At 45.1% G+C, this 25,810-nt stretch overlaps 1 protein-coding gene across 1 annotated transcript in view; it reads right to left on the reverse strand.

Moving 5' to 3' along the window:
* Positions 1 to 12,709, reverse strand: part of IRS1 (insulin receptor substrate 1) — a 50,310-nt gene extending 37,601 nt beyond the window's left edge. The window contains exon 1 of the mRNA XM_071566622.1: positions 8,174 to 12,709. Coding sequence (XP_071422723.1) covers positions 8,191 to 11,712 — 3,522 coding nt within the window. The 5' untranslated portion in view covers positions 11,713 to 12,709 and the 3' untranslated portion in view covers positions 8,174 to 8,190. The remainder of the gene's footprint in view (positions 1 to 8,173) is intronic.
* Positions 12,710 to 25,810: the final 13,101 nt, after the last annotated feature.

Raw genomic sequence — 25,810 nt, forward strand, 5'->3', positions numbered from 1 at the left:
GAGGTTATTTTACTCTCTCAACCAAAACACAGGTCTTTTCCACAGCTCTGGGCATAGCATTTACACAGGAGTGTTACTAGTGACATGTAGACATGCAGTATATTGTGAGGAGAATGAAGTGGAATGGTTTTGGTTTGGTTTTTAGGTCCACAGTTCAGTGAAGGGCAGGCAGAAGGAACCTACACAGTCACTCCCTCAGGGAGTTGTGCCACTGAAGGAAAGCTCCTGTGCACAGACTAGTTAAGTATTTCATTCACTGGCAAATCCAGCTCATGGAGTTCCTGCCCCATAGTTCGGTCTTAACAAATATTTGTGTAGTACACTGAAAGCCAGGCTGCTGAAACCAGACAGCAACCAAGGCTGACAGTTAATTCTCATTTTTTCTGTTCACACAGAAAACAATCCTTAGGTGCCCTAGTGGGTTAAAAATGTCTAACTTACAGAGGCTGGAGGGGGTGGGGTATGGGGGGAGAAGAAACACAGTGGATTAAAGCTGTAGATGTTCCCAGCCCCTGCCTTCCTCCTTTATATAACACATATCATCAGAGAGTTCAAACGTGCAAGTACCTTTCAAGAGCTTGAGTAGCTGTAAAGTGTACAACCTAATTCCATTCTTCCTCAAGTGTATCTTATTTGAAAATTTAACAGGTCATTTCTTCCACATCCCCAGCTTCCAAAAAAAATAGAATTTTCCAACAGTTGACAAAATGTACACAAGGCAAATCTTGTGTGATGCACCAGGGGAACAGCAGGTTTCACCTTCAGCCCAGGTGGCTGACACCACACCTTCCAGCTACACTCCCAAATTATTACAAGCAGTTGAACACACACAAACTTTCACTGTGTCACCTACCTGATCAAAAACTACTCTGAAGAAAATACACTTTGCAATTACCCAAGGTTAAATCTCTAATAATAGTCTTCAGAGAACATGACCTAGATATGTCAAACATGATCAGAGAGACAGATATCAAGACATCTTTTAGTTAGTTAAGAGTGCCAGCCTTATTTAAATCCCCCTTTATCTGTTCACACCTTGGCTTTTGTTAAATTTCTCATCATTTCTGTAAGAGGAGAGTAAAGCTGTTAAACTTAAGAATCTTTTAAGTTACCAATGTCTCTCCTTTACTATCTCTGTCTCATGTAGTCAAAATAATAATCATCACAAGCACCATTTATCAAAACCCCAGAATTATCTAAAAATAGAATAATGCTGTTCACTTTTATGAATAGGCACTATGGCTCATCAGATTATGCACAGATGACCAAAAGCCAGTTTTAGCACTCTGTGTGACAAATTGAGAATTGAGACATATTTTTTACTAATAATATATTTGTGTTGCAGCTTTTACCACAAAATGAAAAACACAAGATCTGATGTAACAAGCCAAAATAGCTTTGTCATTTAAAATTTTCATTTACAATGTATTCTTTAAATTGAAAAAATGTAAGGGAACCTATACTTACTAATAATCCATATAGGTATTTTATAAAATCAAGGGTATTTAATGGCAAAATTCACTCATTCTGATTTATCTTGTACTTAATTCAGACTTGTACCTGTGGTTTACTGCTGTGGTCATGACAGGGATGCTACAAAACAAAGAGTTCAGGGAAGATGAGCTGGAGGCAAATTCTGCTTACCTTACAGAGCACATCATCCTGTTAAGGTCAGCAAAATATCCAAATACTAAAAAAAAATTAAAATCTTATCACAAATAAGGAATACATATGCTTCCTAAACAGTGTCTACTCTACTAATAAAGATCAAAGGAAAAATGCAGAAGTAAAAACACCTTCAGAAAACTGCAGTATCAAGCAAAATGAGCACCTCTAACTCTCTGTGTATATCCAGGCTGTCCACATTTCTCTATACTCATCCTCAAACTTTCAAATGTCACCATCCCAATTGCCTTCAGATCACCAGCATCTGACAATTCTCTCCATCCACATCACCATAGCATAGTTTCAGTGTCTCCCAAGTAATTTCTCTCTATCATTTCCATCTCCTTTCCATGCCAGTTTCTACAGGTGCTCCTCGGCCTGTACCTCAACTTCCCCACTGTCTTCTGACAGCAACCCCCAGTCTCCCTTCCAGCCACAGCACAGGTCCCTTGAACAGCTTTCCCCTCCTTCTTCCTCTCATAAGAGCACTGTATTTTGTAACTGTGTCAGTCAAACACAACTATTAGTTTTCACTGAGACTTAGCACAGAGGTTAAACCTAAAACCAGATTAGTTTGGGAAAATAATACTTATTTGTCTTCTGTATCACTGGACACAAAAACTATTTTTTACAGCTTATGTGGCTTTATTTACACAATAATCAGTTCTGAACAGATCCACTGTCATAGCTTAAAAATAACAGGAAAAAACACCCCACTTTCTTCACAAACAAGCTATTATACAGTTTGTGCAACTTATTCAAAAGAATATTCAAGTATATTTACTTTCAATACTTGCATTCATGTATTTATAAAGTCATGAAAACTGTACAGTCCTAACAAATATAAAAATTATAGCTACTACAAAGCATTCCTGAAAAAATGCAACATACTGAAGATACTGGTCAAATAACATTCCCATTTCACATCTGCTTGCTGCACTTTATTTGAGAGTTGTAATTCTCTATTTACAAATGTTTTCTAAGGACATATATGATCTCCCTACAGCTGCTGGTTAAAAATGAGCATCATCTGCACCCTGCAATGTCCTGTTTCATTTTCAAATTTAAACCACATTCACAAACCAATTTAAACATTAATTAAATGTGAAACCCATGTGCTAAAGAAGTCAAGACAGTACTTCATAATTGTGTGAATTTGTTTATAAATCATTCAGTTTCAACTTTTAAGCCAGGAAAACAAAAGAGAAACACCTAAACCCATTAATTATAAGCTTGTGGTCTTGTTAAACAGAAGAACTGCAAATATGCAACTATGTGGAGACACAGGCTCAATTTTGGCAAATGATTAGCTATGGGGAAAAAGTGGTGTGTGCAAACAGCAAGAAGTGCACTGTTTTCTCTACAGTAACACCCATAAAGTATGGAAAACTTTCATAACATACTTGTATTTTCCTTGGTGCTGACCCAAAACTACAGAAACTTCTGTTCTTCAGTTCTGGAAATAACCTCCTGCTAGAAGCTTAATTTAATTGTACAAGTCTTGTTTTGGCACTCTTGTGGGTCCCTTCCAACTCAGAATATTTCAGGATTCCATGATTTGCTGTGTTTCTGTTGTTCTACCTTTGGTTTTTAACTTGTGAAAAAAACCCCTAACTATTGAAGAATACAACAAAAATAAAACCCAGGTATATAATACAAGAATTGCATGAGTAATTTTCTGTTTACCATCACATGTATTTTCATGAGAACCACACACATGTCAGTTCTTCTCTTTGCAGTGTTTTGCTTTAACTGGACACAGGCAAATGCCTAACAACTGCATAGATGCCACTGTGCTGCATTCCCACTGTACTGTATTCCATTCTCTCACATCACCAGAAATCCCAAACCACCCATGCACTGGGTAAAACAGGCACCATGAAAGCTGCCAGTGAGCTAAGTTTCCACTTGCTTACACTACACATATTCTATTCGGTGTTATTAGCACTTAACTTTCAGGAGTTCTCAGACTCATCAACAAAATGGAAATGAGGCTTTGAAGCTTCAGAGATCAAAGCTACATACCTGAATTCAGGGTACTATCCTGCTACAGCTTTTCCTGTTTCTCCAGAGCCAGCATCTATAATAGTTTCCTTTTTGGAATATTTTTGACTATATACTCAGAACACAAACTATCAGCAGTTCGCCTTCAAAACCCCTGTTCATTTGAGCAGCCTCCTCACAGCAATCCCAAATGCAGGATCCACAGCAGATCCCTGCCAGTGGAGCTGGGTTTGTGTGACAGGGGTTTGGTAGTGGGGGGGTACAGAGGTGGCTTCTCTGAGAAGCTGCTCGAAGCTTCCCCCATGTCCGACAGAGCCAGTGCCAGAGAGCTCCAAGAGGGACCTGTTGCTGGACAAGGCCAAGCCCATCACCAACACTGGCAGCACCTCTGGGAAAACATATTTAGGCAGTGGGGAAAAAGACTGCACAACTGTAGACAGAGAGGATGTGTGATAAATTGACCAAAATCCCCATTCCCATACCCTCATGCTGCTGGGGGGAGGAGGTAGAGAAATGGGAAGTGAAGTTAAGTCCAGGAAGAAGGGAGAGGTGGGAGAAGGTGTTCTAAGATTTAGTTTTTATTTCCTATTATCCTACTCTGATTTGATTGGTAATAAATAAAACTAATTTCCCCAAGGTGAATCTGTTTTGCCTATGACACTAAGTGGTGAGTGATCTCTCCTTGCCCTTAACTCATGAGCCTTCTGTTGTATCTTCTCTTCCCTGTTCAGCTGAGGAGAGTGATAGAGTGGCTTTGGTGGGCACCTGGTGTCCGGCCAGGGTCATCCCACCACATCTGTGCATTCAAAACACTAAGCAGAAGGAAAACGCCTTAGGGCTACACTGCTCTCTCCCCCTTCCCTTTCTCCATGTCATAGGCTGGTGTTTCCCAACATGACCTGCCAACTGCAGCAACATGGCCTTCCAGCTACAGCACAAAAATCCACTCATCAGGGGATCCAAGCACCAGTCACCAGCTACAACAGACACACATAACAGTACCCAGTTGTCCGAAGTAAAGGTAAGAGTTTGCGCAGGAAAACATGCAGAAGTGCATGGACACTACAGCACTTTTAACAGGATTAGAGAATAGAGCTAGGGCAGGGCCAGCTGTTCAGAAACAGCCAAGAATTTATGACAGGGAAGGCAATGGGATTGGACAGTGCAGAGGAATGCTGTGGGTGCAAGAGAAATGGTTTTCAATTAAATCTGGGAAACAACACGATTATTTCAGCCAGTATCCTTAATGTTAGGAGGAATAACTACACTTGAAAGAGGTTAAAAATACTTTAGAATCTAATGCCTGAAGAACTGTGAGGCAGCTGGCAGGAAAGAACAGGGGAGCAGGGAAGAGCAAAGGAGCTGGCTAGCTTACAGTAAAGCAGCAACAATCACTTTACCCATTAGATGAACAGCCAACATTTGGGGTCCTTGTCTTGCAGATTGCCAAAACAGAAAATTCCACAATGGATAAAACAAGCATAATCCAGATAGTTTTGGCCTTTGGGGTGGGATGGAAGGCTGCTCTACAGAAAGGAGGAAAAAAATGAGCACGTGCAATTCTTTTGCTACTTCTCAGATTAAAAGTGTAAATAAAAACCCATAAAAGAGATGGAGATTAAAGGAAGGATACTTAGTAGAGACTTTCCCATCCTTTGTTCTCATCCCTGCACCTTTACCTTCCCTTCCCAGCTCCAGATGTCTTCACCTCTCAGCTGTACCTGCAAAAATACCAAGTAGCTTTTCCTTCTCTTTCACATTGCTCAGACACAAACAGGAGAAGCAACAACCGCAACTCCCCGCTCTCAGAACAGCCTCACCTGTCAGAGGGATCACAAGGGGAAGCTGCCCCAGGCTGGACAGCCCCCTCAGCTGCTCACTGGGAAGGGCAGGCAAAGCTTTGGGGAAATAGAGCACCCCTATTGCACGTGGAGTCTTCAGGGGAACGGTTTGGCTGCAGGTGCTCAGCAACTTTTCAGGCATGTGCAAACAGACTTCTTGCAGTCCTGTAAATCACTCACCTCCGGGCAGATTTTCTCAAAAACGGCATAAGGTACAACCTACATTGGACAATTTTCCTGGCAAACCTAAGTTTCACCTCCAAAGCAAAAATGTACAAGGACATGTCAAAAAATAGCTGTAAAAATGGCTTAACACAGATAAAAAACCTGGGCTTCTTTCTGCTCATCAGACAAACTAGTTGGGCTGAATTTTGCAAGGCAAGTTTCAGTTTATGGCAAGACATCCAACCTGGGAAATAAGAGTCCAAAGGGTTAATGCCTGAGAAAGCTGCAAGCAACTAACACAGCTTTATAGTGGGAAGGGAAAGGGAACAGCCATGGCTACAAACTCCCTATATAATTACAACCTGATTCTTCCCCTGCCTCCCAGAAGCTGTGCTTGCTTAGTCCAATCCTAATTTTGGGAAATAAGAACCAACTTCAAACAGCAATTACTCTATTACACTCTACTTTTTACAACGCTGCCCTGAAAAACATCTGCATAGTATTTTTCAGCCAGTTCTTATGTTAGGTTTTCCACATCTTAATCTTTCACTGAACAGCATAATCACAGTAAGCATCTACCTACAACCACCACGGCCCATAGACATCATTGCCACAGCTTTTATGTTAAAGATGACACACAGCTCAATTAAGTAAGTTGTCTACAGAAAAAGGAAAGCAGTGCAACTGGAAAAAAACCCCGTGTAAGCAAACAGTTACGACACTGCTCCCCCCTAGAGCTGCCTTCTCACACTCTTGTACACACTCATTATTTATCCATATGCTGACAGAGGGTTTTCTTTCACACTTGCCCCCCAGTCTTAGCACAGCACAGGAGCGGGGAACAAAGTGACTTACTGCACAACACACTGCATCTTCTGGCAAATTCCCTCCTGAAGAGTTCATAACACCAACACTGTCCTAAGCAGATACGGATACCCAGGGTAACAAGACGCAGCTCAAAAACAGTCTAGATGGGCTCTTGCAAACACATCCCACAACAGAGGAAAAGGGGTGACTGAGTACTTTCGTGTACATTTGGTCACAAACAATGTCAGCACACTCCTGTCGGATAGCCACAAAATGATAATTTCCTACCATTTGAACCAGACCATCAATATTTGCACCGATCTTAAACCTTACCTTGAACTTTGAAAAGGACCTGGTAAGCACAGGTCACGTAAAACCAACACCTAATACTGCATTGCTGTAACGCACAACAGTGGCAAGTGCTAAGTAACAAACCTGAAAAGACTGTTTTGCTTTTGTTCAGGTTATAAGGATGGAAAACGTTTAAAAACAGTGAACATATGATCCCTGGCATCGTACCAACACCAGCCCTCAGTGTTCCCTTGAGCAAGGGAACAGGCAATAAAAATAGTAAGGTTATTAAACTTACAATGTAAACAGTGGTAAGAGATTCATTCCCTGATGTCACTGCACGTATTCATAGTAACTACTTAAGCCACTGTGATTGCTGCTGCTCAAGTACATAGGAAACTGAGAAAATCGAGTGACAAAATAACCTAGATAACTATCTGCTAGTACTGACCTGCTGGTGAAGGTGAAAACACTCTTCACCTTTCACAGAAGAGCTCACACAGGTGCATACTACTTTGTGAGCTCTAAACGAGATACATTTGTTATGTGCTGCATGAAGTTCCCACACAACAGAAACATCACACTGCTTGCAACAATGCTTCTACTCATCTTACACATCTGTAATCAACGAGCAACCAGAAGTTTTTCCCGAATTAAAAATTAAGAGCTTCAGGAAAAAACAGAACACACCAGACAATGCCAAGGACCCAGTTCACAGGTCCATTTCTTATGCTGTTTGTAACATTGTGGTGGGTGTGGGACAGCCACACTTAGTATCAACTGAAACAAAAGTGACAGATACAATGCTCTGAAGGCTTTGAAGTCTATTTTCAAATTCAAAGCACCTTCCAACAAAACTGAATTAACGCTTGTCACAGCCCCGTGAGGTAGATGCTATAGCCGTGTCCTGCGCTCGGGAGAGAACACGTGCTAGCACAGTTCACTGCTTTACCCTAGGACACAAGTGTGATTACTGACCAAACCAGGATTACAACGGGAGTTTCCTGTTCCCAGACCACAGTTAGAGCCAACTCGCTTTCACACCCACACACGCAGACACTTTTGAAGCACACCTAATCCTGAAAAGCAAACAAATGTGGCAACACGGTAAGCACAGTATTGTATTCCCGGATGAACAGGAGCGTCCAGGCGCGCCTTGGCAGCGCCGCCCGGCCCGGCAAGTGCGGGCCAGCAGCGGGACACCCGCAGGGATGCTGTGCTCCTGGCTGCTGCTGCCACTAACCATGCTGCAGTGAGGCCAAAAGGCACAACGAAACCAGCCCAACGCGTGGCACCGCCGCAGCATCCCTGCGGGGAAGATGCCGCCCGCCGTCCCCGCCTCGGCTCCTCCCCGGGGCCGTTCAACTCCCCGCACGGAGCCGTGGCTCGCCCCGGCTCACCTTCCCCGGCGGGCGTCCTACATCTCCTCCCGCTTCTGGAAGCTGATGCTGGCGTACGCACTCAGGTCCTCGCCGCAGTGGCCAGTCCCGCGCGGCTGCCCCGGGGGCTTCGACGGCGGCTGCTTCGCCTCGGCGGGGGCATGCGGGTGGAGGTGGCGGCGGTGGCCGCAGTCCCTCACCAAGTCCAGGTCGATGTAGTTGAGCCCATTCTCCAGCGCGGGCGCGGCCCCCGGCTCCCGGCGGGCGACCGCGTCCCCCGCTCCGGGCCGCAGCCACACGTTCTCGAAGGAGGCCGAGCTGTGCCGCTTCACCTCCTCGGCGCCCCCCGCGCCGCCGCACGGGAAGGGCGCCCCGAGCCCGCCCGACGCGCCGCGGGCGGCGCTCGGCGTGGAGGAGAAGGTCTCGGAGCTGTGCCGCCGCCGGCCGCCCTGCGGGTCGGCGCGGATCACTTTGGTGTTCTGGTTGCGGCCGGGGCTGAGGCTGACGCGGGTGAAGGCGCTGCCCGCGCCCAGGCCCCCCAGCAGGGAGGAGGAGCGCGGCGGCGCCGCCGACAACTCTGCCGGCTGCCGCGGCAGCTCCGGGGACGCCGCGGTGGCTGCCGCCGGCGGGGGCTTCTCGGGGCCGGCGCGGCCCCCCCGCGCTTCGCCGTAGCGGAGCGGGCGGGCGGGTGAGCCCGGGGACGGGCTGTCGGCGCAGTCCGAGCAGGAGCCCCCGGCAGCCCCACCGCCCCCCCGCGCCATCGCCACGTAGTCCCGGCCGGGCCGGGCCGCCCGAGCGAAGCTGGACGAGTAGGGGGCCCGCGGCGGGCCCGGCTCCATGTTCATGTACTCCTCGGCGCCCTCGCTGCCCGGCGGAGGCAGGGCCATGCCCAGGGCGGCCGAGGGGAAGGGCGGCTTCTCGCCGGCGATGAACTCTATGTTAACGTACTCGCCGGGGCTCTTGGGCTCCGGGGGCAGGAGCAGCGGGGGCTGCTCCCGAGCCCGCGGCAGGGTGCTGGCCTTGGGGCCGCCCAGCGACAGCCGCGTGGGTCGCGCCAGGCGGCCCTTGGTCTGCACCGCCGTGTCCACCTTGCGCGGGGGCTGCGCTTGCGGCGGGGGGCCGCCCTCGGGGCCGCCGCCCCCGCCTAGGCTGTCGCTGCTGGTGGAGGACGACGAGTCCTCGGCGGCGTAGAGCAGGCGGCTGGAGCCAAGCGCGATGCGGGGCTGAGGGCTGCCCTCCTCGGCCGCCGCCCGGCCGCCACCCCGCCGGTGCACGTGCTTGAAGGAGCGCGGCAGCGAGAAGTAGGAGTAGATGGGTTTGTGGTGCGCGGCGGTGGCCGCCTCCTCGACCCCCGGCTGCCCCGGACCCCCGAAGTAGCAGTCAGGCGGGGTGCTGGTGGTGGAGCCGCTGGCTGGGGACATGTTGATGTAGTCGCTGCCGCCGCAGGGGAGCTTCCCTTCGTTGCTCTCCACCGAGAGTTTTGGGTGGTGGCCGGCACCGTTTGTCCAGATCTTGCCATAGCCTGCAGAGCTGCTGTCGGGAGAGTAGCTGCCGCTGGGGGACATCATCATGTAGCCATTGGAGTCCACTGTGGCTGGAGGGTGGCGGCCCCCCCTGCCAGGGTTGATGATCTGCTGTGGAGCTGACACACTCTTAGGACTCATTGGCATGTAGTCACCACCCTTGGGGGGGCCCCCACCGCTGGGCACAGGGGCTACACCAGGTGACATGGGCATGTAGCCGTCATCCGTATGCGGGGCAGAGTTGGTCCGATGATGGCCACTGTCCAGGTGGTGCATCTCCAAGCACTCCTCTGGGTAGGAGTGAGTGGGCACAAAGGCTGAGTGGCGGTAGGAGGGCAGCCGGCTGCTGCCACAGGGGTAGGAAGGAAGCATCTCTGTGTACTCCTCAATGGAGGCCACCGAAGACTGTGAGGGTGTCTTCTGGTGAGAGATGGTGGGCGAAGTGCCTGCAGAGTGAGTCCGCTTCCTGAATGCCTTTTCCAAGTCGGCAACCTCCTCATTACCACCTCGAGGACAGCAGGGCGTACTAGGATAGCGGGGCTGCTGCTGCGGGTGGCACGTGCGTGGGATGAAGTGGCCATTGGGGGCTGCCAGGCTGCAGCAAGAGGAGGTGGCCTTCCCCCCCATGCAGATATAGTTGAGGTCTTCGTCGCCCCGGGCTGGTGGGGTGTGTCCCAATGAATCCGGGGTCACACTGCGAAAAGAGCTGCGGAAGTCACATGGGCTGGAACCATACTCATCAGAAGAAATAAATCCACCATCGCTAGGGGAGCCGGAAACTGAGGCACTAGACCTTCGTGGGAACAGACAGTCTGAGGTGGAGCCGTGGCCACTTGTGCTGCTGGATGACAGGCTGACTGGACTGGTGGCTGAAGGAGAGCAGCGCGAGGAAGGCATTGGGATGGATCGGCTGTGGTTGAGTGGAGGATGGAGCCTGGAGTTGCCACGGTGTCTGTGTGAATGAGTCCGGTTAGCACTGGGACTAACTGGGCTACCATCCACAGAGGCAGGTCTTGACATGGTGCCTTCCCCATCACTTGATGCTCGAACCCGGAAAGAGTTGGGCTTGCCACCTGTACCTCCACCACCAGCAGGAGAAGTGGCCGTGACACTCTCCGTCCTGGACCGCCGACTGAGTCCCACTTGGCTTGGTGGAGGGTTGTTGACATGATGCCTGCTGCGAAGGGGCACAGAGATAGGGTTGGAACAGTTTGAGGAGGACTGGCTCTTGCTTCGGGGCCGGAATTCCTCACTCATGGCTCGCATGGCCTCCAGGATAGTTTCATGCATATTCTGTGCCACCACTGAGTCATCCACTTGCATCCAGAACTCACCGGGCCCAGTGACAGCCGAGCGTCCCACCTCAATGAAGAAGAAGTTCTCAGAGTGACCACAGCGGCGGATATTGAGCAGCTGCAGCACCACAGCGGCCGCATCTGAATTCAGCTTCACAAAGCTGATGGTCTTGTTAGTCAGGCACAGGCGGTAGATGCCAATCAGGTTCTTGGTCTGGCCTAGGCCCTTAGGCTTCAGAATTACTTGCCAAACTTCCTTAAAAGCTGGGCCAGGGGCTACCTCACCATAGCTGTCCTCACCTGCTTCCCCCAGTCCTGCATTGCTGCCTCCAAAGGTGACATCGCTGTGGTGGTGGTGGTGATGGTGATGAAGGTGGTGGTGGCCCTTGGTCCTGTTGTGCAACTGCAGCAGCGCTTGGTACCAGCTCTCCTGTTCAGGCTCGCTGTCAGCTGCAATGGCAAAGTGCTCGTCCTTAGTGTAGAGGGCCACCAGGTGCTTGTTCTTGGAGTCAGCCCGTTTGTTGATGTTGAAGCAGCTTTCTAGTGGGATGGAGCGCTTGGGGGCCCCTGACTTGTGTCTCCATTTCTTCTCATTCTCATAATACTCCAGCCGGGCGGGTCCAGACTCACTGGCTGCCCTCAGCACGAAAAATCGTTTATGCATGCTCTTGGGTTTACGCAAGTAACCCACCTTTCTGACATCTGAGAAGAAGCCCTCGGTATTATCCGTGGGGCTAGCCATGACGAGAGGTGGTGGAGCTGTTAGTGCAGCCTGCAAGACCCCAAAACAGCCAAGCCAGCCGTAAAAGGCAAGCACCTAAACTAAAATTCATGCAACAACAATTACAAGAAAAAAAAAAGCCGGCAAAATAGCTCAGGATCCTCTTTTGAGAACAGGACGGGGGAGGGACAGAAGCAGGGTGAGAGCAGCTGTTCAGTGGCCGAGGCAGCTTCCAGCACCAAATCAGAGTTTGTGTTGCTGTTTATGCCCAAATCGCCCTTAGATGGGTAAGCTCGTCCTTAAAAAGTCCAGTCCCGATCAGTCCAGACGAAAGTCTTGTCCCAAGAGCAGCCACCGGGAAAGAGAGACGCATCCTCCCTTGCAGGGGTCGGGCTCCGGCGGGGCCGGGGTCCCCTTCCTCCGCTCCCTGCTCCCGGCTCAAGTTTGCCTCTGCGAGAAGCGATCTCTGTTGCAGATTAAATATCCTCTCGGGGGCGGAGATTGTTTTGCAAAGTCCGGGGTTTGCACCCAAAAATACACGCTGCTTTCCCCTCTCTCGCCCTTCCCCAAAAAAGAGAAAACAAACAAATAAAAATAAAAACAATTAAAAAGAAAAGGCGCCCACAACACAAGCTCCCTTCCCCAAATATCAGCGCCGAGGCTGCTGCTCCCGCTCGTGCGTGCGGAGGAGGCTGGCGACCCCATTCAGTCCCATCTCGTTAGGCAGAGAAAGTGCCATTTCCACACGCGGCGCAGCCCGGCAGCGGCGGGAGGGGAGGCAGCCCGAGTGCCGAAGGAACATCCTCTCTTCCTCCTCCTCTTCATTCCAGGCGGCAGCGCCTCAGCGGCCGGCGGCGCGGCCCCCACCCGTGCCCCAGCCCTGCGGGCGAGCGGGCACCGCCGCGGCGGCTCCTTCTCCGCCGGCTTCTCCTCGGAGTTTCCCGGCGCTCCGCACCAAAACAGGCGGCGGGGGCCGCGCTCGCCAGTCCAGCCCCCTCCGCCCGCCGCCGCGGCTCAGGCTCACTCCAAGGAGAACAACACGTGACGGCGCCAGTGCGTGGACCATCCCCGGGGCCGCCGCCGGGCTCCCGGCCAGCGCCGCCGCCCCGCCCTCCGCCCTGCCCTCGCCGAGCGCGGCCGCGGGGCCGCCGCCGCCGCGCCCCCATTGGTGCGGCCGCCCGTCCGTCACGGCGGCGGCGGCGCCGGGCCGGGCTGGGGCGCGGCGCGTAGTAAGGAGGCGTAGACGCCATTCAGCGCCGTGTTATTTATACCCGCCGCCGGCGGCCTCTGCAGTGTGGCGGTTGCCGGGCTCGGCCGGGCGGGCCGGCAGCTGCTCCCGCCTGCCCGCAGCCCCGAGCGCGGAGCCGCTGCGGAGGGAGCGGAGCGGGACCGTGCGCGCCCCGCGCCTCGCGCCTCGTTCCGCTCCTCGGGAGCCGCTCCCGGCCCCCGGCAGGGGCCCGGCGGCAGCGGCAGGCTCGGCGCGGCGCTGCCACCGCAGAGCTCCCCCGACTGCGCGGCGGCCCCCGCGTGTCCCCAGCTCGTTCTGAGCCGAATTAAACCGAGGGAGCGGGGGTGCCGGGTGCGGGCCCTCCCGCGGCGCCGGGACAAGTGCGGGCGCCGCATCCCATCCCTGCTCGCTGCTGCCCCCTGCGGGGGCGGGCGCGCCCTCGCCCCGGGGCTGCCGCGCTGCGCTGCGGGCGGGGCGCTGCTGCGGGCGCTCAGTACTCTGCCCCTCCTGCTGTTAATGATGGGTGACTCTGCACATCCCGCGCAGGGCAGGGGGTCTTCAATTAGCCCCTTGCTGGCACTGACCTACCCGAGTCGGCTGATCCCCGGCTGGTCAGAGGTGAAAGCGCCAGAGCAGTGCTCACCTACTTCTTAAGGGTACAACTCAATATAGAATTATACTCATTTGGATTTGTGTAAATCCAAGCAAGGAACAAATAATTCGTAGGCTTTTCCTAATGCATCTGTATTACAAAGTTTGTTGCTGGGCAGATGATGGTTTTAGAATTATTTTGAGATGAGCACTTAGCTGTTCAAAAGGCAAAAAATTCCCTTAAAACAGTTGCAGAAAAACATGGGGAACCCAGAAAGGACAACGAGCAGCACTGCAAGCCCTCCTCCCATGCTATCATACAGATAACATGGTAAAACGCAGCATTTTTTAAGGTTTTTCCAAACACAAGATGACAGTTTCTAATGCAGGAGCAGAGTCTGGCTGGTAAGACACAAAGAACGAGAAGGAACTCTAACAATTATCTATATCATCATCTCATTCTTTCTTCCACTTCACACTGTAGTTCATCATGACAAAACCTGATATTTTTATATATTATACACACCTTGAGATAAAGTTTACTACAAACCAAATGTATTTCCATCCTCCAACAAGGAGGAGGACAAGAAATTACTCCCCCAGCCCACGCCATGAAGCTGTGGGACAGAATTGCAGCCCACAGGCTTGTTAAGATCAGCTCTCATAGCTGTCATTAATGACAAGGTACATTTTGTGGGAAGAGGGCACCTATGGCTAAAACCTCCTCTCCCTATCCCTTCTCGAGCATGGGAATGCATGTTTGTGCACAGAATATACGTAACCCTTTTTTCAATTAAACATTCTACATATAGTAGGGAAGCTTATTAATATTAATAAGGGAACATGGATTTGAGGGTAAAAGCAGGAGACAGTCCTAGATTCAAAGAATTTCTTGAGTTGGAAGATACTTATAGGGATGATCATGTCCAAATCTTTGCTCCTGACAGGACTACCAATAACCAAACTTTTATGACTAAGGGCGTTGTCCAAACACGCCTTGAACTCTGACAAACTTGGTGTTGTGACACTTCCCTGGGGAGCCTGTTCCAGTGATTGACCACACTCTCAGTGAAGAACCTTTTCCTAATGTCCAATTAACTTCCCTTTACAGTTTCATTCCATTTATACCAGGCTCTGTCCACAGTATGTGGGAAGACAGTATATTTAAATGTGTGCCATTCATCTTGGGAACATTATCTTCATTAACTGATTTTGCATATACAATAAAATGTGATTGTTCTTATCTGTTTATCAAGGGGATTCAGTAAATGTCCCAGAAGTGTTTTCAAACTATATACAGATTCATGTCCTTTGCCCAGCAGAAATAACAGGCAATAACTAATACTTCCAGTATATTTTGAAAACTATGTTTTAGAGATAGTTTGCATCATGCCAGACCACACCTTGGAATTGTTTTCTTGCTCTGTGAGTTCCAAAACTCTGAAGTACTGCACTTCTGTGTAAGGTACTTAAGTGTGCACACCAGAACACAAAGAAAAGAATGTACCCTTATTTTTTGTATTTAAATACTCCCACTGCTTTGACAGTGAGATATTGAAAATTCAGACTTCGTAATTGTTTGCAAAGCAGTTCACATCATAGAATATCCTGGCAGAAAGACATTTCATTCCCTATATAAATACCTATGGCTGACACTCTCTCTAAAAAAGATCATCTTCAATAAATGTGAAAAAATTGAGGTTGCTCTTTTAGTATCCATGTCCAAATCCTAAATTCCATATAACCAAGTTCCTGCAGTACATTTAACCATCCCCATTTTCAGATCACCCTCATAAGAATACATTGGAACTATTGCCCTGAAGACATGATCTAAATAAAGGAAAGGACTGTAATAGAACAGATAAGTATCAAAGTTCCTAATTTTTATCTGCCTTAGTAAGTCGCTGAAGATTAATTTAGCATGGGGTAATCTCATAAGGCATAAAGGGCTTGAGACAATAAGTTTTCACTATTGAACCTGGCAGAGCAGAATGGATCATACTTCGATGGGATAATCAAAACTTGTGTTTTAGTAATGCTGCACTGAGGGAATGACATTCCAGGAAGGCCAGTGTGAGAATCCAAAATTGACTAAAGTAGTAGTATTGCTCTAGATCACAATGAAGATTAGTTTCTCTTGCAGCCACCTTTACCTATTTACATACAGATTCTCATCCAGTTGCAAAAATGGTGTGAAAGTGGTAGTTAAAATTAAACATGCAGTAAGAAAAAACTCCACTAATTATTTATCTTTTCAGGTGACTGTCATAGGTTGTTGATTTTTTTTTGCCTCTGCCATCAACTGCTTTTATGGCTTTCTTCCCAGCCCCTCTCTCCTCTAACATGACTCACTTTGCTCACTGTCCCGTGTACCCAACTCTTCTGTTAAAAAGGCTGCTAGACTTACTACTGTCTTCTAGAATTTTAGGGTCCACTATAAATCCCTCTCACAAGGATATAAACAAAAAGAAATAGTCCCTGAAGGTGAAGTTACATCACAGTAAGTCTCTAAGAAAAGCAGCAGGACTCTTGTTCACCAGCTTCATCATTTCATCTTCCAGACCCAACTGACCTACAAGTTGCTCCCTCAAGCCCTCACTCCAAGCCATTCCTAGAACACTTGATTTCATTTCCCACACCCAGCTCTTAAGTTAAATCATATCTATTTCTAGGCAGAATATCATGAAAGAAAATAACAGGCTAGGAAGTCAAAACTTTCTGAATATTATTTTCTTTCACTTCCCACTGAGTTGGAATCAAGTTTGTCCAGGAGCAAGAGGAATGAGTTACTCTGTGAAGGAAGGGGAGCCAGGTGCCAGTGACCTCCCCAATGGCAGCCCACTCCTATTGCAGCCAAATGAGGTGAGCAGGCCAAACTGGTGCTTTTTTAATGTAAAATTTCTCTTATATTTAAACAGAATTCCCTGTATTTCAGTTTGTGGCCATTGCCTTTTGTCCTGGCACTGGGCACCATGAAGAGCCCAGCTTTCTGTCCATCACATTGACAGAGATATGTTCTGGCCCTCATTCCAAGGTACATTTGATTGCATATTTTATTTGTTTAAGCTCATTTATATTTACTTTACTATGTTCAACAGTAAGAATGAAACTTGCAAAATATCTCTTTCAAAAATAGCATGGCTGTCTCTAAACTACTTAAATCATTACATAAGTAAACAACAAGTTGTTTAATTTCTGTTAAAGGAATGGTAGTAGTATCATGATTACAGATCTTGCATCCCTGACTTCTACTGTCATCTCTTTGAGGCAAACCAAGAACACATATGGAATGACTGATTAGAATCTTCAAATGTGTTACATTAAACAGTTATGTTCACAGCTGTATATCACTGTATCACAGTAATGAGAACTGTGAGAAGTCTAAGGCATCTTTCCCATACCTCACTCACTAGGATTGTTTCTATCGTGTATTCTCCTGTTCATGTGTAAAACAGCTTTACTCATATCAGCATTTAGACAGAGCACATTAATTATATGAAATATTTAAGTTACATTTAGTAATCAATTAGGCAGTTTTCATCTTAGAAAACACACTATTAATTCATATGGATTATATTTTTTGTATTTTAGTACCTCCTTATGTAGCTTCATATGTCTCTGTTTAAAGAAGCCAGAAAAGATAAAACATCATTCCTATGCTTTCCATTGGGGAATATGGATATCCCAACTGAAGTATCACTAAACTAACAGGAAGCTCAGTAATACTTTTGGATAATTCCCAGACTACAGTGATCAACCTTCAGCTCTGCATCTATTATCTTTAGATTTCCATCTTGTAACATGTTCAAAAAAATGTTTCAATGCTTCACAGACTTTTTTTTTTGTGCTTTAATTCTGTCTCCTTCACCACAGACAAAATTGCCCGGGGCATGAATTTCAAAAGGCAAGTTACAGAGTCTTTTATCCAATTTATAATAAGTGTTGTCTGTGCATGGCTCAAAGCAATGGTCTAAAGCAGCTTCTGACTGAGGAAGGGAGCTTCATAGGTCCACGGGGGTTTGTTTTGTTATTTTACCACTGTTGCAAAGTCCATAGAGGCATGAAAATGAAAGCCAAATAGAAGGTTTTGCCCATGGTTACTTGATGACAGCAGCAAGTCGTGGTCTTGCTCAGTCAGCTTTATTTCGTCTTTGAGGTGTCGGAGTATTTAACCATGAATGATACATACAGCAGAAGGTAACGTGTGCTCTTGTCCAGAGTGCTATTTAACAATCACAGAAGAAAAGGAGGAAACATGTTGATCCCTACAGGATCCCGTGGGGATACCCTTCTGAGGCAAGGATCAGCTACCTGTCTGCTTGCTTGGCTGGAGAGGAGCAAATGGAGCCAGGCTGTGCTGCCCCCTCTGCTCTGACTGTGCCATCAAGGTGGGTGAACTGTCCTCTGGGGTCCCTTGTGGCAGAAGGTGCATGGAAAGTGTGTGGCCTGAAGTCAGAACCCCTGCCCTTGGCCATAAGGACACTGCTGTGACCAGCTGGCTTTGCTGCTGGTCCTTGTGCTGCAGTCTGGTCTCTGAGCTTGTTAGCTCCAAACAGAATGTGCTGGGGTTGTTTGATATGACTGATTCCTCAGTGGTGTTTGTCAGGAATGTGGGACTGAAAAATGGGATGACAGAGCAAAACAATAACCAATGGTTTCTAATGAAAAAGGAATATTACTGCAGGTTTTTTCAAAGAGTTTAGCAATGGAGCTTATCTAAAGACCTGACTTATATGTCCAGTGATAGTGGGCAAAATTTATTGATTTTTTTCAGTCTCGGAAGGCACGGACTCATTTCACAGGCTCCAGCTGTGACTTGGAATTCCTTGAGCTTTCACTCGTGTGATATGATCAGGCTTAATCAGGGCCTGCTGATCATAAATGGAACATACTTTCTTGGTCTCTGCTCTTTCAATGAATTGCTAAAGGTTCAAAGAGTTGCAGAAAAGGCTGGTGGCACTATGTGATGCTGGGCAGTAAAATGGCAAGCTTAAATACATGCAGGAAAAAGCAAGTCTGACTTTACATATTCAGTGACATGCTCCAAGTAATTACAGCTACTTTTGAAGATGTCTTGGAATTGTAAGAGTTAGCTCTTGGAAAACATCAGCTCAACACTCTTTTGCAGCCAAAAAGACCAAATGGAACATTGGAAATTGTCACATAAGAGAGAAAACAAAATAGAGAACAGGGTTTTTTACATATACTATCTATTGTGCATCTTATACTTGTCTGATATGGAAAAATTCTACTTTCTGGTGTTGAAAATAATATTAAAGAACTGGGAAAAGAGTAAGTGGTCAAAGATAGCTCAAACCCAGCAAGCACACTAAAATTTTTCAGACTGGATAAAGAGTGTCTGAGAAAGGATGTGACAGATTCACAGAAATATCATTACTGGCATGAAGAAGGTGAAAAGGATTGATTGTTCCAATACAAAAGATGAAGAACATGGACTAAACCAAGAAGGTTTAAAACAAAGTTAGTTGTTCAGACAGTGTCAATGAACCTGTGAAATCACTGCTACAGGATGCCATGACTTGAAAAATCAATGGCCAAGTCCTTGGGAAAGTCTGTCCATGCAATAGAAAGACCCCAGAGGCAGCTCTGGGACTGCACAAGGTACAGAAGCTGCAAGGGTGCTCAGGGAAGTGCCACTGTTAATGGATCTTGCTGCTGTGCCTGCCTGTCACCAAAGAACAGCCCAGATGGACCTTGGTATGATGCAGCACACATGCTTATGCTTTTAAAATTAATTTCACTTGGTCCTGTAGGAGTTCTTTGATAACTCTTCACACTTTCCGTATTTGAATCCATGCACAGCCTCCTATAGTATGACAGAGTTCTGTAAGAACTGCTGGTACTTGTGAGCCATTATTTGACTCAAAATTTGCATTAACAAAATTGCACCATTAATTGGAAGGCACTGCAGAACTAGATTTTTGGACTGTAATGAAAATTCATATTCATTTCTCATAATGGGGATTATTAATATAATTGTATTCCAGTTTAAAATTCTTATTATTCCAATGTTTCAGCTTCTTGGTCAGGAATTTACTAACCTTCACTTCCTAGCCGGTAAGAACCAAAAGTTCATTCCAAAAACTTCACAATCTGCAAATAGTTAATTACAGTATTAGATTGCATGTACTGTCTTTTGAGATCAGTGTCCTGTCATTTTGCACTGGTGATACTGCACCATTACTTTTCACTGGACAACTTTTAGAGATTACATTCTGTTAAATACCTATTAGTTTGTATATACTGCTTAATGATTTTTTGTTGTCATAGAATATGCTGAGTTGGAAGGGACCCATCAGGATCATCAAGCCCAACTCCTGGCTCTGCACAAGATGTCCCAAGAAGAGATATGGTCAGTGAAGTCCAACTTTCAGAGGGTTTTGTCAGGCTAAAGAAATGTTGATATTTCAAAGCACAAGCTCAAGAGGATGTATCTCAGAAATCCTCTGGTCACATGGAATAAAAGATATGTGATATATGAGTATTCTTCAGAGTTAAAGCATAACAAATGATGAAGCAGTGAAGATGAGGACTTTCATCTTTGAACAGTTACTACATTGTACCATTTAAAAATATACCAAAAAAACCCTGATAAGTTTCCTTCATCCAGAGAAATTCATATGCACATTTGTAAAACAAAATTTTCTACATTTAGGAAACACGCAGGGTTGTAAACTTGATGTTAAGTCTACGTTACTTAAACAGGAATCTGCCAAATATCCTGTTGTTATTGCAGTAGGGAATGCAATGATAAAAAAAAAAGGCTGTTGGATACAGAATGATTCAAAGTACAAATGAAACGACTTTCTTAGAATCCCACACCTCTCCTAAACCACACCATCTCATCAGTTTCTGGGACAAGACCCAGAAAATATCCATATGCTAGTGTGTGATGCAAGCAGTACTGGCTATGATGTCACTATTTATGCAGTTTTTCATTACACCTTTCATGCTAAATGCCTTTGAATATTGGAATCAATATCCCAGAAAGGATGTGACATCTTCCATAGCAAAAGATCTTTCTGGGATGGTCCAAACAGGACTCATCTTGGAATCGCCTTAACTGGAGGTAGTTATCAGTCTTCATCTCTTATCGCTTCCTTTTTTGCAGATTTCTGCTAAATATTTTTTTAGGCATTACCCCCATAAGGAGGCTTTATTCAGAGTTGAACGAGGTGCATGGTAAAACACTCAGGCACAAGTTGTCATCCAAAGTCTGTTTTCTCCTTGATTTCTAGGTGCACCTGTAGCTGATTCAAGTGCAGTCATCGCTGCAGGTTTTCAGCAAGTCCTCTTTAAATTTTAAAGATAAAACCATGGTGTAAGCACACTCATGCATGTTAATTACCATGCCTTATATTTTAGTTTCCCCCAGTTGCCAAAAGGCTTTATCTGCATTTGGGGAGGATTCACAGAGTGGATAGCAGAGGGTGTGTTAAAATACCAAAAATATTTACTTTCTTATATGCCCACTGATGAGTAAGAATGCCTGCAAGTTCGTACATCTTGTCATGCAAAGGAAGGCACTGATAGAATTTAAAACCCATTTTCACATTATTCCATTTTCTTCACACTTCCAGGACTCAAAATTTTCTTGACTGATGTCAGACAAAAAACAAATTTAGGAAATCTTAGGCAAAACCCAACCAATTCTTTTGAGTTCCGTCTGGATGAAAAAGTAATCCAAACTGCACCTTTTTTACCATTATTCAAATATTTCCTTTTCTAGCCCATTCTGAATAGTCTAGTCACAATCCATTAATTTCTCTCAGCTTTGACCTCTACTTACTGCGGGTTTGCTGTTTAAAATAAAAGGCACCACACAGATTTAAAATGTTACTACAGTAATTACCACTTAAATGATACCTGCCAAATTAAAACAATTTTGGCGACATGGCTGAAGAAACTGTTTTCAGCCTAATGGAAGTTAATAACTGCTACTTACCTGGAACATCCTTACTATTACTGCTTAAATAAGGTGAAATTTAATTAATAGGTCATGAGCAAGAGTATTCTTAAAAATGCCTGATCCTGGCTCCTGCAAATACTGTAGAGTTCAACTGAGGGTGCAGACAAGCCAACCCTGCAGGAGCATCTGCATCCTGTGCAAACCCTTCAGCTGGGGCAGATCTAAATGGCACCAGGCACACCCAACTGGGCACCTGCCCCACAGCATTTCATGTCCTGGGCACCCCAAAGAGGTGGGCAGAGACACTGACTGCTCAGATTAGAAATACTGATGTGATTCAAGGCTCACAATAGCTAATTGGATCTGCAGTAATGGGGTTTGAGTTTTTGAAGTTCCAGAATGCCAAAATATGTAGACCGTATTTCCCTAAACACAGGCATCAGTGGAACTCCAATCAATGGGAAACTGCTCCATTCAATAAAAGATTTTGTAATGGTAATAACTTGAAAACAAAATTAATAAAATCCAACATGAAGAAATGTTAATTTTATCTGCCTTCTTAAAACATTATTTCTGTTTATTTTGGGTATGTCAGACAGATTAGAATTGAGCAAGCAAAATCAGACACTGTCCCAGAAAGCCAGTGGTTTTGCCCTGGAGGCTAAAATTTGTTTGTGTGTTTTTTTCAATTATTACATAGATTAAATTACTGAAATACTCAGAGTTAGGTTTATTAAGTGTCTAAGATGTACCAAGTTCAAACAGACTGATGAAATAACAGGGTTTAGTTTTGATCTTCATTCCTCCATCTGATGTGATTTGAAATTACTTTAGGACTATCATTAAAAAGGTCCAATTCTTGTCTTTTATGAGCAAATAACTTGAATCTATGCAACTAAAAGCTGTTTACCAAACCAGTATGTGTGTTTATCCCTAAATAAATCTGTCACAGAGCTGTTACATAATTTGTTTCTAGCAAGTACTTGGAAAATTGCTATTTAACAGATACTGGAACTTCCTTCCAAAAATTGTCTTTTGAGATTTTTATGAGCTTAATAATAGAGAAATATATCCTTCTTTTGAATATGAGAAAGAAGAAGATAGGAAACAGCCTGCCATCCCAGTACAGTGTTGATCTGGCCATAAACCAATTATTGATCTAATTTAAAAAAAAATAAATTATTTTAAATAAATAATAAATTTAAATAAAAATATTTTTATGTATCAGTTCAAGCTCTGTTTCATTAGTAAACTGAGGAGATCCAAGTTCTGTTAATTCCAGGGCCAAGGTAAACTTTTTGTTTCCAGTGAAAATATTCCAGTAGAAAGGAAAGTGCATATATAGAAAGAGAAGGAAATACTAATTTATGCATATATGTTTATGTGGAAAGCTGTATCAACTGAATTAAGGAAGCTCGTTGAGTAGTTTGAGACAAAGAAACTGAGAACAAACATTACAAATCATTCACCCAAGACTTTAACTTTTTTAATTCTGATAGCTCTTTAGAAGACATCTACAATGCCATGTACAATTTACAGAGCCTGTGGAGCTACAGAACTGGGATAAAGGGGCTCTGCTGTTTGTGTATGGGAGTTCTCAGGCTCTTCCATTTCCTCCTGTTTCTCAGCCACGATCTGTACTCATCCCAAGATCTGCATCTTCACAAAACCCACAGCTATAATTACAAATAGAAAAAAATTATGACTAGTTGTTAGTATTGTCAACTGTAGCTGCTTCTCTCAAAAATTAAGCCAAATTTTCTACACCAAATGGCATCTGGTCTCCGTGTTAATGCTAAAATTAGAAAAATCTACTTGCTGCTCCCATACTGCAGTCAGCATGACTCAGGGAATAGAAGCAGAGCAGGATTTCTACCTCTTTCAGACTGTTCCTATAAATGTAAATAAAAAAGTGACCTGCCAAGTCCATTTTCTTCAAACAAAATAATGTTTTTTGTCAACTTCAGACACCAAAAGCCAGATCTTTAAAGAAATCCAGAAGCACACTTATCTTCAATTTCAAACAGAGAAAGTTTGTTTCAAGAAAGATTGCCCACAAAAATGTTAATAAGTAATTTGTAATGCTAATATTAATAAATGTAATAGATTTATTTATTTTGCTATGCATTCACATACAGTCACACATACACAAGTATTAAATAATGCTATTCATGCATATGAGTTAAATACAACATATTACTTGAGTTATTGCTACCAGGTGATTTTCTAGCCCTGACAATTTGGTGTCTATTTGGCATGTGTGAGGCCACAGCAGCTTCAACCATTCCTGTCTCTGGTGACAAACAGGAGAAGGTCTCCACACCTATTATTCTCTGCTCTCTTTTCTAACCACTTTAATAATGCATTAATCCTTGAGGATGTTTTAGTTGATTTACATAAATACATCCTCCCCTCCTATTATGTTATTACATGCCTTAGATTTTTTTTTACAAAGCATTACTGCCAACTGCAGCCAGCAGATTCAGAGAACACTGTCCTTGCCATACAGCTCAGAGAAACAGAGGCAATGAGCACCCTGTTTCCATGGCCTCCTTATACAGATTTGTATGTTGGTGTTTACACTGAAAGTACAGTAAGTAGCTGTTTTTACCCAAGACTTGAGCCCAGCTGTGGAGAGGAGGATCTCAGTGGATAAACATCTGCATCTATTTTCTCTCATATGGATAGGAATAAAACATTTATCAATTGATGGATTTAGACTGAAAGGAATCAGTAAAACCCAGCTGTAAAATCTGGGAAAATCAGGATGGTTATTAAAGGCAGAGGTAGCAAGTGGTAAAATAGACTGCTTTTATTCCATTGATTCTCAGGGCTTCTCTTCATGTAATTACAGTGTGATTAGATGTGCTGCTCAGCCCAGCACACAGCCTGGCAGGGCCACACTCTCCACTGCACATTCTGTATTTGAAGAAAGTCAGAGTTTAAGGCCTAAAACTCAAGGGCTGAGTAGCAGAACACAAAGCTGAGGTTTCCTCATTCTGTACAGTTTTTACATATGAGGCTACTCCCTGCAGGAATCCCATCTTTGTTCTTTTCTTTGAGGGCTCTTAGTTCAAGGACCAGATTTCAAGAAATAACAAATATAGAGCAGTTCCAGTTATTTTGACACCCAAGATCTCACCAGGTTTGCACCAGATAGATTTATCTAGCTGTTTGGATTACTTCTGTATTTATTGGTTCATGTTTCAAGTACAAAACCAGTGTAAATACTGTGAAGTAAGATATTTGACTTAATTTGGCATATTTTGCACCCTCTCATTTCCATGTTGTTATTGACAGAGGCTCCTTCCAGACACCCTGTGTCCATTTGCATTTCCTCTGCCTCCTCAGAGAGAAATCTTTAAGGATCACACAATTTTCCAACTTGAATATTTTTACCAAAAAGAAAACCTGATCATGCTACTAAGGATATTGCAGTTTCTGCAGATTACTACAATTGCTTTATTACTTCCCCTTTCAGAGGATTAAATTATAAATATGAATATAGTTACTAGAATGATTTGTCTCTTTTTTCTGCTATTTCTAAAAATAGCACCCAGGAGATAGGAACAAATGAATTTGAAATTTCATACAGGGACAGGATACCTCTTGGGCTTTTTAAGCCTTTAAAAATTATTTAGCAGTGATGACAGATGCAAGACTGACATCTCAATACAATGAAGCCCTCAATTTATCCATGCTATCAGCAAGGCTCCAGTTATTGCACAGTTCTATAGCTATACAGTTTGTTACTGAATTAAATCTTTCCTATAGGGTAGTGATTAATAATCTCTGCTTTTGTTGTTTAAAACAGACGGGTTTGGCCACACAATAGCAAAGATCGACTCAAATACATGAGCAGAGTATAAATAACAGCATCCTGATTCTCCAGAACAACTTGAAAAAATTTAATGCAGAGGTCTGCTTCCCCCTAATCACCTGAAAGAGTTGTCACATCTGGAGTGGAAAGATGAGTTACAACATTGCCCTCAGTAATTATTTCTACATGGAGAATTCCAGCAGAAGCATCCAGCTTTTGTTCTTAACCTCCAGTCCAAAGCTGTCCATGGAGTGGGAAAAGTAATAAAAAAATAATATCCCAGAGGAATTCATTCTCATTTTGAAACACTTTCATATTTAACTAACTTCAAATGTCTTAACATTACTCAAGTTACTGTACAGTACCCAGTGTTTCTTATGCTACATTAGAGCTCTGTAGCAAATTTGGTGTAAAACATGGGTCCAGTTTGCAAAACAGCATCAGTGCCCTGAACACACATGCACTGAGGTCCTGTGTACAGGTGCTACAGCATCACCAATCAGCTCCAGTCCTGGTCTGGGTTTGGCAGGAATTCCCCTAATTGCTTTTC

The sequence above is a fragment of the Pithys albifrons genome, chromosome 11 (genome assembly GCF_047495875.1).
Source record: "Pithys albifrons albifrons isolate INPA30051 chromosome 11, PitAlb_v1, whole genome shotgun sequence".
Classification (NCBI taxonomy): Eukaryota; Metazoa; Chordata; class Aves; order Passeriformes; family Thamnophilidae; genus Pithys; species Pithys albifrons.